Source organism: Terrapene carolina, unplaced genomic scaffold, assembly GCF_002925995.2.
Source record: "Terrapene carolina triunguis isolate 2854851 unplaced genomic scaffold, T_m_triunguis-2.0 Scaffold111, whole genome shotgun sequence".
Lineage (NCBI taxonomy): Eukaryota > Metazoa > Chordata > Testudines > Emydidae > Terrapene > Terrapene triunguis.
Genome location: NW_020664462.1, coordinates 12,415,996 through 12,429,236, shown reverse-complemented (window position 1 = coordinate 12,429,236; position 13,241 = coordinate 12,415,996). Strand labels below are relative to the sequence as shown.

The following is a 13,241-nucleotide window of genomic DNA, read 5'->3' as shown; positions in this document are numbered from 1 at the left end:
TAGGGACCTCGGCATGAAGTTCAGATGAAGCTCTTCAGACAGGCGCAGCTGAAGGGGGGGGGCCAGGACCCGGACAAAAGGCAGCGTGCGCGGAACATGAAACCTCTTTCCCTGCACTGCAGCAGCTACCACAATGCCTGGGGCTAAGCCCGGGCTAAAGATCATCCCCACGAGCATCTCCCCAGCAGGACCCACGCTTGGGAAAGTTTAGGCTTTAGGGGCTTGCTAGGCTGGGGGGCCCTCCCCCAAGGTTCTTCCCTTGCCCCTCCTCAGGCAGGGCGATGGAGCTGCCTGGAGGTGAGTTTTAGTCGGTGACTTTGGCTTGTTTTCTCGGTGCCCCCCCCCCCGGACTTTCCCTGCCCCGCTCCCAGTGTGCGGGGAGAAAGTTCCTTGTTTCACAGGATAAATCTCGCTGCTGCTGCTGCAGGAACGTGTCTCTGCCCCCTGCAGACGAGCCCGGGGACGCTTTATTTTCTGGTCTTCTCCAACAAGTGGGCGCCTCTGCCCCACGGACGCTGGGAAACAGGCTCTTCCTCGCCCAGCCTGGCGGGTTGCAATGAGGTAAGGAACGGGGATCGGGGGTTCCCCTGGGGAAGGTGGCGAGGCAGCACAGACACGGGGGGGGGGATGTGTAGCCAGTATGGGGCTGGGGTGGAAGCACGCAAAAGGGGAAGGCTGGATGGCCTGGGATGACATGGAGGCAGTACAGCTATGGGGGGTGCGTGTCTCCTTTCCTGGGGAGTGTCAAAGGAAACAGCATGAGGGGGGGGTCGTATGTGGGGGAGTCGGGCTGCACTGTTTGGGGAGGGGGTGTGTGCGTGGGGGCATTAGGAGCAAAATAGCCCTATGGGGGGCAACTGGGGGTTGGGCAGTGGGGGGGCACCTATGTGAGGGGGCAGCAGAGACAAAGGGGGAGTGCGAGTGTTAAGGAAGCAGCACAGACGTGGGGGGAGGGCGCAGGGGGAAGCAGCACAGACGTGGGGGAGGGGGACGCTGCTGTCCTGGGGGGGGGCGGTGTCTGCTCGGGAAGGGAGGGGAGGCTGGCAGGAGAGAAGCGGCACTGGCGTGGTGGGGAACAGTCAGATTGGGGCTCCTCTCTTGGGGGTGGGGAAAGGCAGGAGGGGATCAGCACAGCCATGGGGGGGGGCGAGAGGGGCTTCTCCTGGGGGGGGGGGGGGGGGAAGGGGGGGGGGCACGGCGAGGGGGGGGGGGGGGGGGGGGCGGGGGGGGGGGGGGGGGGGATTTTTTCTCTCCTGGTGGCAGGAGTCGGCCTGGGGGGCTGAGCACAGAGATGGGCATGGGGAGGGGTCTCCTCTCTGATGGTAGGAGCCATTCGGGGTTTATCATCCTGTTTGATTTTACACAGAGGTTGAGATTTTTGGGGTGGGGAGTGGGGAAGGTGAGGAGATAACCCAGGGAAAGAGGGGAGAGCCCTTGCCTGGTTTCCCATCTCCCCTCAGTGGGAGGGGCAGGCAGAAACCTGTGTGCTTGTACCTCAGAGGAGGGGCACCACAGAGAGCAAACCTGCCCTGGCCCCTGGCCCCTGCCCCTGGGATGGGAGAGGAGGTGGTGTGGGCATTCTCACTGCTCTCTTTGGCATACGACCTCATTTCTAATGTGTCTATTCAGGACTTGGCACAAAGGTGATGAAGAAGTGCTAAAGGCAGAGTTAGGGGTGCGAGAGAGCGGTGCTTAGAAAGGACAGGTTTTGTGGGGCCAGGGCGAGGGTCACTGGGCTGACATCATGTCCAGTCAGTTCAGTTTGATAATACTGCATTGGCATGACAAGCTACACATGTTTTGCAAACTGTAGAAAAGACTGACCTCTGTCAGGACTGGGCTTTATGCTGCTTTAAGGTGTTAATCCCCTGTGTCTAGTCAGACCTGGCTTTAAACCTTTCAAGGATACATGAGAATCCTCCGGGATGGTCAGGACACCAGATTATTGGTAGTACAGCCGGAGCAGTGGGAGCTACCAGTGCTCTTCACTGCAGAAAATCAAGCCCTTTCTTATAACCAGAATAAAGTGCATGTGGCAAGGTTGCAACGTAGATTCAGCCCCGTGCCCTATAGCAGTGAGAATTGCTGCATTTCCCATGTTTACTCATAAAGGGACAGGGATTGGTTAGTTTAATATGTTCTGGCCAGGGGAGGGGAAGAGGGTAACTATCCATGCTAAGGATCAGTTAGTGTTGTGTGTCCTGTTCTGTGACCTTGTGCATTTTTGCAGGGGACTAGGCTAGCCTGCTGGTTTCTCAGGACCATAGTGATGGCTGAAGTTGGTCTCTGGGAGCCCACTGCAGGTTCATACTACCTTCCTAGAGTGATGTGGAGCCAGTGAGTCAACCCCTGTCTGGGTCCTCTGCCTTTGCTGGGGCCTGTGCTGAGGCCAGCAGGATGGGGAGCAGTGGCTCGGCACTGAAGGTCTGTACTGATCACCGAGGAGGCATCAACTGGCTCAGTCTGAGCCCAGACGGGCAGCACCTGCTGACGGGCAGTGAAGATGGCACTGCACGTCTCTGGAGCACAGCAGATAGCCAGTGCCATGGCCACTTCCAAGGTACAGTATGTGTCCCTTTTCTCCAGGCTCTGAGTCCAAGTACAGTTTATTCTAAGGTATGGTACAAACCTGACACAGCATGTTCTATCCTCTCCAGTCTCTGGAGCAGTTTGAGTGGCCAAATATCATGCTTAAGAATCAGTAAGAGTAATATTAACTAGAAACTCTTTCATCCCAAAGCAAGTTTCAAACGTTACCACACAGAGGAATCCCTTTGTCTCTGGAGTAGAGCACAGCAATTTAACTTCTGCTTCCTTACTGCAGTCCTCAGCTTCTCACCCGAGTGTAGTTGTGGGTTTGTTTGTTTTTTAATTTTCACTTTTATTCAGAACTTCTTGACCTTACAGTTGAGAAACAGACCTCAGTGAACAATGGGATTTTCTTCAGTAGAACAAAACATCCCCATGTGTCTAATGCAAACTTTTAGGCTTTTTCTTCTGAAATTGTTTTTACCTGTTTGAGATTTACATCTTCCTACACAATCCCTAGACTAACCTCAAAATGCTTAAAGAATGCAGAAACCCTGCAGGCGGGGATTGTGAATTGAAATCTTGAATTTCCTATGTTAAAACCGCCCTTTAGATAACTTCCTGCATACTCCTTTAGGATTATAATTATTTTTTTAATTCACTCAATAACTGTTGGGTATATTCACAACCAGGTCTACTTACTGCTAGGGTTTGGGGCTCTACCCACACATAATCTCCCTTAAGTATGTTCATTAGTTTCAATTCTACATGAAATAGTTTATCATATTTAATGGAAAAAATCATATAAATTTGGTGTTGTGAAAGTCACCATACTGACAGCCCTCTGCCAACAAAACAAACACCACTGCAAGCTTCCCCCACAACATAGCCAAGATGCCTCAACCCTAACCCATCAGTGAAGCCTTGTCTACAATGAGGTTTTTGTGAATTATGCACTATTTACTCCTGGGGGAATTCTGCTACAAAACATTAAAAATTCTGCGCAAAATATTTCAAAATTCTGCATATCTTATTAGTTAAAATAACACAATATAATCACTCCAGTTTCGATTATTTTGTTAATTTATTTCAAAATACCTGTCAGCAAGTATATCTGTAACAATATAGACAACAACAAAGATTCAGGAAATGTTTTTGACAAATAGATTCCTTAATAGACATATTAATACAGAATTTTGAGTAATAATTCATTTAAACTACAATAAAGAAACACATTTCTAGAGCCCTGCTTGGATACAAAAATGTGTATCTGCATCTGATCTGTGAGCCGCAAAAGTTGTCTGCGGATATCCACAGATATCAGCGGATTTGCATGGCTCTACTTGCTGTGGCCGGGCTGAGGCTCTGAGGCACCCCGTCCCCGCTGGAGCTGGGTCAGGGAGAGCCGCGCTGGCAGCTGTGGGGAGTCGTGGCAGACCCTCCACCTGCTGTGGGTGGGGGACCCGAGCAGCCCCCGGCCCGTTTCCCTGACCCCCAGATCCTCTGCCCAGGGCAGGTGGAGGGACCCAGACACCCCATAGCTGCCAGCGCGGCTCTCCCCGACCCAGCTCTGGCCGGGGGAGGGAGGGCGCTCAGAGCCGCAGCCCAGCCATGATAAGAGCCCCGTGGGCAGCTGTGGGGAGCCGCGGTAGACCCTCTCATTGCCCGTGGTGCGGGGGACCCGAGCAGCCCCCAGCCCGTGTCCTTGCCCGGAGCAGGTGGAGGGTCCGCAAATCCGCGGCTCCTCACAGCTGCCTATGTGGCTTTGATCATGGCTAGACTGCGGCTCCAAGGCCCTACCCCGCCCCCGGCCAGAGCCAGGTCGGGGAGAGCTGAGTGGGCAGCTGTGGGGAGCTGGTGTGGAGTCATGGACCTCCACCTGCCCTGGGTGGGGGGCCCGAGCAGCTCCACAGGTCACCATGCAGCAGTGACCAGTGGTGTCGGAATAGGGGGCCAGGAGGGGCCTTGCCCATCCACTCTTCACAGGGGCGGACTCCTCCCCTTCCCCCTCTTCTTCCTCTACCAAGGTCCCACCCGCCCTTCCCCCCGGCCAGGCCAGCTTGAGCCCAGCTGGGGAGCTGTGGGGAGCCACACCAGACTCTCCACCTGCCTGCGGTGCAGGGGAGGGACGGGGAGCAGCCCCCAGCCATGTCCCCACCCCCCAGCTCCCTGCCCGGCCAAGGGCAGGTGGAGGGTCCATGACGGCTCCCCACAGCTGCCCGCGTGGCTCTCCATGACCCGGCTCCAGCGGGGACGGGGTGCCTCAGAGCCTCAGCCCTCAGGCCCTCGGAGACGCAGCCTGGCCATGATAAGAGCCAGCTGTTGGGAGTCACGGTGGACCCTCCACCTGCCCTGGGCAGGGGGCCTGAGCAGCCCCCAGTCCATGTCCCTGCACCCCAGGTGCCCCGCCCAGGGCAGGTGGAGAGTCCGCACCATGGTTCCTCACAGCTGCCTGCCTGGCTCTTACCGTCAGAGCCCTGTGCGGATACAAAATTTGTATCTGCATCCGAGCAGCTATCTGCAAAAATGGTCCACGGATATAAAGCGGATACCCACGGATTTGCAGGAATCTAGTTATTTCCTGCACCTCTCAGAAACAGTGCAAAGGTTTAGGAGAGTCGGGGTAACAGAGGAGCTGAGGGAGAGGGAAGTAATTGCTGGGAAGCAGCCTGGGAGTGAACCTGGAGGGTTGTTGGGTGTGGGTGGAAGAAGTGTGGAACAGTTGTTTTTTGGGAGGGGTTGTTAGGAAATTGGGGAGCCTTCCCCATGCAGTCCCTGGCTAACCCCTAGCCTCTCCCATTCAGTCAGGCACATCTGCCTCTGTCCCCATGTGTTCCTGCACCCCCACTCAGCCACCCCTTCTCTGCCATCCCCATGTGGCCCTGCACTCCCATTCAGCCCGTGACTCAATGCTATCACCCACTAGCTCCTGTGCTCCCGCCCCAGTCTGTCTCCCCCCACTAGCCCTTGTGAACCCCAGTCTATGACCCCCCCAGAAGCCATGTGCCCTGCTCTGTCCATCCCTCACATATCCTGTGCCTCCTCACCTGCCCCCACAGGCAGGGCACTGTGAGGAAAGCAGCCTCTTCTGCCCATGAGCCAGCTGTTCTCTTCTTGCACCACAGTAGCCCCTGGTGGGTGAAAGGTGTAATTGCAGCGCCTCCCCTGGAGAATCTATTTTTTGAGCGGGGGCGGGGGGGGGGGAATCTGTAGGGAACATGAATTTTGCATGTGTACAGTGGTGCAGAATTCCTCCAGGAGTAACTATTGTAGATAGTGGTGAAGTGATTCAGCCACCAGGTTGTCTAGATCAGTGGTTTTCAAACTTTTTTTCTGGTGACCCAGATGAAGAAAATTGTTGATGCCCCCAACCCAACGGAGTTGGGGATGAGAAGTTTGGGGTGTGGGAGGGGGCTCAGGGCTGGGGCAGAGGGTTGGGGTGTGAGGGTGGGGCCAGGAATGAGGGGTTCAGGGTGTGGGAGGGGGCTCTGGGTTGGGGCGGGGTGTTGGGGTGCGGGGGAGTCAGGGTTCTGGGCTGGGGGTGCAGGCTGTGGGGATGGGCCGGGATGAGGGGTTTGGGGTGCAGGAGGGGGCTTTGGATTTGGGGGGCTCAGGGATGGGGTAGGGGTGTGGGGTTGGGGCGCAGGCCTACCTCTGGTGGCTCCCAGTCAGCGGCACAGCCGGGGTGCAGAGGCAGGCTTCCCACCTGTCCTGGCTCGGCGGACCGCGCTGTGCCCCAGAAGCAGCCAGCAGCAGGTCCGGCTCCTAGGCGGAGGCGCGCAAACGGCTTTGCGTGGCTCTCGCCCGCAGGCACCACCACCCCCAGCTCCCATAGGCCAAGAACCACTAGGTTTTACTGGCCGGGCGCCAGGGTCCCTGGGTGCTGAGGAAGGCGACCCAGTGCCTTGCATTCTGCGACCCAGTACTGGGTCGTGACCCAAAGTTTGAAAACCACTGGTCTAGATCTGCTCAGAGCAGAATTATGTAGCATGGTGATAAAGATGCTGGTGGATGTCTACTCTAACACTCCCAAATTTGCTAACACTGGTGAAAGGTTTTCACAAAACCTCAGCATAGGTACAAGGGTTCATAGAATAGATCAGATGGCCTGATTCTTGACCAGTGTGTTGAATCTGCTTATAAGGGGGCCAAATTTTGCTGTGGGTTGTTTTTTATGTTTGCTTGTTTTTTGGGTGCACATTACAGTCCCTGGGTATTTGGACTGAGGCCATCAAGCTTGCTTTTCATTGGCTGTTGATAACAACTGTTGGTCATGTGACCTAGGTTGGAATTGAGCCAGCAGCTAGAAGAGTGCTAAATCACATTACTAATCTCCAGAGCCATCTTTTATTTACTTAAAATGCATCTCAGTTTACCTTTACTAGCGATACCATCTGGAAGGTCTCTTACTTTCTGGAAGTCAGCCACGTATTCATTTTATTGCAAAGAATTTATGCTCTAGTTGACAAGATGTGTAATATGCTGTCAGATTAACAATAAACAAATTCTTGTGCACAGCATGGTCTACAGTTAGTCTGACAGTATATTGCGTGTGTCCCTCTTCTAGATAAGTATTTGACTAAGAGCCTAGATTAGCTACAGCAGTTGTTGGATTCCAGAAAGTAGGATGTCCAGGTGCTACTGCTGTTAATGTGAATCAGTTTTGCTCTATTTTTGAAAGACTTGAGAGGATTGCAATAAGACTGAGCAAAAATGGATTAAAAATTTAAGAATGACAAATGTAGCAGGTCAACTCAGAGAGGAACCCTTCATTAATCAAAGAATTCTATATCATTCTAGCACCTCAGGACTCTGGATTGCAGTAACATCTAATTGACCATCTTTAGTCACTTGTTTTAAGTCACATGTTTTTAATGCTGACAGTTAACTATGTCTGCTTGCCTCCTGATCCTTACCTCTACCCTTTCCCATTTCCCTCTTCTGCATAACTCGCCCTACTCTACCACTCCCTTCCCTATATCTTTGTTCCTTCCTCTTGCCCTCCAACCTCTTCTGCTTGTCATGTTCTACCTCTTTCCCCCTCCCCCAAGGGGGCCAAAAAACCTCAAACAAACCCCAAGCTACCTGGAATAATAATATTCATCACTTGTATTATAACAGCGCCTAGAGGCCCCTCCTGAGATTGGGGTTCCATTGTGCTAGGCACTGTACAGCCGCATAGTAAGAGATGTTACCCCAAGAGTAAGCAATCTAAACAGATAAAACAAAGCGGGGCTGGGAGGTGGGGGAAAGTATTATACCCCTAGTTTAAAGATGGGGAACCAAGGCCCAGAGAGATGTTGTGACAAGGCCAAATTGGAAGGCTATGGCAGAGCTGGTGGGAATTGAATCTTGAACTCATGAGTCCCAGTAAAATACACTTAATGGTACAATCAAATAACAACTCAACCTAAATGTTGTAACCCTTGTCCTCCTTGCCTCTATTCCCACACTTTTGTTTGAGTGTAAACTCTTTAGGGCAGGGACCGTGTCTATTTTTAATCTGACTATAAAGCCTAGTATGCTCTGATCACTGTATAAATAGTAATGACAATGCCTTTATTCTTTCTCTCTACTTTATTTGCTTAAAGAGCTACTATTGCCATTAAAAGCATATGTAATATTTCTATTTGTTATTAGATATAATGGGGCGGGGGGAATACAGCTGATTTACTTTTCATCACTCATGTTCTTTTAGTTGCTTGCATTTCACTCATATTGATTGGACTATTAAATTAGATTGGTAACTAAACTTTCCAATTAGTCTTTTGTATTTCAGGATTTCCTGCACTAGCCCAGTGCTGCTGTTTGTCTAAAAAACCAGAGGGTAATGTTGAAATACACTTTTTTCACCAAATTAAAAAAGAGCAGAGAAAATACACGTATTTATATAGTGAACCAAATTCCTTACTCCTTTGAACTCAATTGATTTCAGTTGAGTTACACCAAGGATGAATTTGGCTCATTGTTTCCATAATAACCTTTAAAACAACAAGAAGCTCAGTGATGGGCCTTAAGCTGGTTGAGAGTAATCCTTGAAATGATCCACCATACCTCTGTTCAGTGGTCCTGGAACAATTTTTATAGTGGGGGAATGTGGAAACCACGTATTTGGGTTGTTACTACTTCAAGCCCGGGGGTGCGGTAGCACCCCTAGTTCCAGCACCTATGCCTCTGTTCATTTATTCCTTATACCAGTGAAGCTGTAAAACAAAGATGGAGTTCATGCTTTTAAAATTAAAAGTGCTGTGTTTTCCACGAGCTCTTGCTTGTGATGAACTCGGTTATGGATTTTAAAACTAGAGCCTCAAAAGTATTAAAGTCTGGGGTTTTGGATCAGGCCAATTTCAAACTAAGTTTTTTGTTTTTTTTTTAAATTAAACTAAAGAGAGCATGTCACAGCTTGCCAGATCTGTTCTGTTTGCAACATACTGAATATTTTTTATCTCCCTCATTGTTCCTAGGACATGAAAGCTACATCACCTTTTGCCACTTAGAAAATGAGGTTGCATTCACATGTAGTGCAGATCACACAATTAGAAAGTGGGACGTGATGACAGGCCAGTGTCTGGCCATTTACCGAGGGCACACATCAATTGTCAACAGGTTGGTAATACAGATTCTTCACTTAAGAGGATCATTCCATTGTGCTTCTGTAACTTGACACCAGATACATTGTATGCAGCTGTTGTAGCCCGGTGGGTCCCAGGATGTTAGAGAGACAAGGCGGGTGAGGTAATACACCTCTACCCCGATATAACGTGACCCAATATAACACGAATTCGGATATAACGCGGTAAAGCAGTGCTCTAGAGGGGCGGGGCTGCGCACTCCAGTGGATCAAAGCAAGTTCGATATAACGCGGTTTCACCTATAACGCGGTAAGATTTTTTGGCTCCCGAGGACAGCGTTATATTGAGGTAGAGGTGTATCTTTTGTGGGACCTGAGGACGAGCTCTGTGTAGCTCGAAAGCTTGTCTCTCTCTCCAACTGATGTTGGTCCAACAAAAATATTATCTCACACACCTTGTCTCTCTACCAATAAATTGTTTTTTTACCAGTAATCTCCATTACACAACTAAATGGGTTGTGTAAATCTTTGACTCTCTGCTACTCATGTTCTTTGCTGTAATGATGAGTTATCCTAGCAACAGTGCTGACACAGCTATAGACTGGAGATGGGAGAACAGCAAAAGGCTCACAGCATGGTGAATCTGCCACTGGGAATGGAATTCTAGAAGAAACTGCTCAGTTGAAAGCAGATGTCTGTGATAAATAGATTTTAAAAGCAGCATGTCAGCCATTCTTGTTAGCAAAAAGGACATGGTCCTGTTTGAATGATTTATTCCTTATTGTTAAAACTAAGTTTAAAATGACACTGTGACTTCTTACTGAACTTGCATATTCCCTAGCTTGTTATCATAGGGTTTCTCCTGATTGCTGGAAAATACTTACTTATTTAGGAATAGAGCAATTGAAGCATTTGTTTCGAAAGGAAAAAACAAATACACACATGTAACAGAATCCCTAAACAGATAGGAGGAGAGAGCTCAAATACCAGGTCAGCCAGTTTTCATGACATCTTCAATTAAAGGAACACCAAAACATTGCCCATTTTAGATGGCTGCCTTCGCAGCCTGAAAGATGCTAAAGGGCCATGTCTAACTTACGGACAAGAAGGTGGTTAGAAGTATCCTCCCCACCCTGCCCTGTCTCTAATTCGGATGTTTGGCTTCTTGATCTAAGTGGACCAGCTGCTTTTTCTCATTAAGGTGAAGGTGCTATGAACTGCTGTGTAGAACTTCATGGGCTGCATGCTGCTCTTTGATCAGATCTTCTGTCGTCCAGTGGATGGAGTGCTGGCCTGGGTGTCTGATCCTACGTCTGTCACTGACTCCCTTTGAGAGTTTAAGGAAGTCACTTAACCTCTCTCTGCTTCAGTTTCTCTGGCTATGTCTACGCTACAGCTTTTGTCAGCATAATTTATGTTGCTCAGGGGTGTGAATAAACCACCCCCCTAGTGACATAAATTACACCAACATAAGCGCTGGTGTGGACAGCACTATTTCGATGGCAGAGCTTCTCCTGCCAGTATAGGTAGCAGCCGCTCGCCGGGGCTGAAGTAGTTAAGCCGTTGAGAGAGCTCTCCCCCGCCTGCTTAGAGCAGCTACATTAGAGAGCTTACAGCAGCGCAGCTGTAGTCAGGGCCGGCTCCAGGCACCCAAGCTGGTGCTTGGGGCGGCACCTGGAGGGGGGTGGCGGCGCGGCGCTCCGGCCGCCGGGGGGGAGAGCCGAGCCCCAGCCGGGGCTCGCCGCCCTCCCCCCAGGGCTCCGGCCACCCTCCCCCCCCGCCCCCTCCGGCGGGGGGGGGGGGGGCCGGAGGCTTTTTCGCCTGGGGCGGCGAAAAAGCCAGAGCCGGCCCTGGCTGTAGTGCACGGCTCTCTAGTGTAGCCGTAGCCTCTATCTGTAAAATTGGGATAATGATGATTATCCTCTTTTTGTGAGATCCTTGGCTAGGTGTTTATTTAAATGTTGTCTTTAACCTGCCTGTTTGTCAGACAGTTGCATGATAATTGGTTTTAGGAACCATTTGTGGTTCAAGTTCTTGGAAACTAAATGTCTGATTAGTTTAATTGCTGTTATTGTTGGCTATTTTCTTAGGCCAGCATTTGGACAACTAAATAGCCATAATGAAAAATGAGCTGCTAAATAACAAGTTTAAAAAAGCAACTGAAAACTAATGAATAACACATGGTAGCGCTGCTGGTCAAGGTTATTTTTTAGAGGGTGCCCAAAATTAGTCTATTTTAGGTGCCTAAATAAGTTACATGACTTCAAAATGCTGAATCAGGTTTTGTTTTTGGCTTGTTTTGGTTTTTTGGGGGGATGGAGAGGAAGGATAGCATGTGATTATGTATAATGCATATGCAACAGGACCAAATTAAGGTTGCACAAGCAACTTTAATTCTGGCATTTCCTAACTTCTGAATGCTTATATTTGCAACTTTAACATTCTTTTTATGTAGTTTTTTTACATGTAATTCATATAGTTAATGAAAACATCAGCAATTAAATGAGGATAAAAATTGTAAAAGGATTAAACTCTCATTCTTCAGGGTATAAATAATCCCTAATTAGCTGGGATTCGGAAGAAACTTCTTTTATGGGCAAGTTATTCCATATGTAATTGTCCACTATGGGATTTTTTTGTATTTTCCTCTGAAACATCTGGTGTTAGCCACTGTTGAAGATAGGATAGCAGATTAGATGGACCTCTGATCTGGTTTGGCAAATCTTATGATCCTGGGAATCTTCCGTTGTCAGTGTATCAGAAATCTAGATACTTCCTGCAGTGGGGAATTGGAGTTGTTGCTAACAACATGGTGTGCTAAACTGGAAGGGAAATGTTAAGAAGCAGAGAATCCAATACCAAAGGCGAAAACCTTGATGAACCCTGAATGGAGTAGTCTTCTGCCTTGCAATGTGCCTGTTTTCATTTGTAACTGGGTAAGGCTCTGAAGGACTGTGCCATGTCCTTGCATGTGGCAATGAGGCGCTCACACTGATATAGTTAATATATCTGATGGTTGAACAATTATTTGAGGGACGGCTGCTGCTAGCACTTCATTGCACTCTTGGTACAGTATCCTTTATGCAGTCACCGGGGGTGAGGGGGATGGAAATTAAAGCACAAAGCAACAATGTGTATATAGTTGTTTATTTTTAACAGGATCCTGGTTGCCAAAGACTATCTATTTAGCGGCTCCTATGACAGGACAGCTCGGTGCTGGAGTGTGGACAAGGAGAAGCAAATCCAGGAATTCCGGGGCCATCGGAACTGTGTTCTGACTTTGGCTCACTACTCCTCCAGGGATGTTCTTGATGAGTCGGAGGAGGAGCAGGAGAAACTGAGCAGAGACTTCCTGGTGACAGGAAGCACAGACTGCACTGTTAAGGTCTGGTGGGTGTCGAGTGGGCGTTGCTATCAGACTCTGCTAGGGCACACTGGGGCTGTTTTATGCCTTATACTTGATGCTCCAAATAGGGAGTTATTTTCTGGCAGCACAGATTATACCATCCGAACATGGAATATTGTGACCGGCGAGCAGTTAAAAGTGTTCAAAGAGCATCAAGGATCGGTTATCTGTCTAGAGGTAAGAACCAGTATGTTTCATACTGCCACCTGGAGGTGGTTATCCACATTATACCATTCTTGGCCAAGAACTGAATAGGCCAAGGGGACTGAGCCACCTTCTTATACTCAGAAGAGGTTTCTCTGAGACAGTGTACAGAAATGACATGCAGGAAACCTGCCCAGTTGTTGCCTCATCCATAGCTAAAAAGCTTCAGTACTGACAAGCTATAAAACAAAATGTTTCAGTAAGCACGACTAAGAAGCACAAGCTTTAGTCTCAGACCACAGAGTAGCCAGAAACTGGTGTAAGCAAATGAAAATGGACTGTAATGAAAAGTGTTCGGTAGTTTTAACTATAGGCAGCGCTACATGCATAGGCCCTGCCTTAGAATACCATACATCAGTGGTGTCAGACCTCTTCAATCTGAGGGCCAGACATATTGTTTCAGAAAGATCAAGGGGTCACAGTGAGTAGTTCGGGGCTGATTTTTCTGTCTTGTTCCCTTTGCATTTTTCAGGTGGTGAAAAGGGAGCAGAAACCACCTGCAAGTCTCTGCTGGAGATTCCCCTGGCATAT

At 49.4% G+C, this 13,241-nt stretch overlaps 1 protein-coding gene across 2 annotated transcripts in view; it reads left to right on the top strand.

Annotated features, from left to right (window-relative positions):
* Positions 1–366: 366 nt before the first annotated feature.
* Positions 367–13,241, top strand: part of WDR86 (WD repeat domain 86) — a 31,287-nt gene continuing 18,412 nt past the window's right edge. For both annotated transcript variants that reach the window (XM_026652129.2, XM_026652130.2), the window contains exons 1-4: positions 367–561; positions 2,231–2,560; positions 8,994–9,135; positions 12,260–12,683. In XM_026652129.2, the coding sequence (XP_026507914.1) occupies positions 2,398–2,560; positions 8,994–9,135; positions 12,260–12,683 (729 nt within the window). In that variant the 5' untranslated portion in view covers positions 367–561; positions 2,231–2,397. The remainder of the gene's footprint in view (positions 562–2,230; positions 2,561–8,993; positions 9,136–12,259; positions 12,684–13,241) is intronic.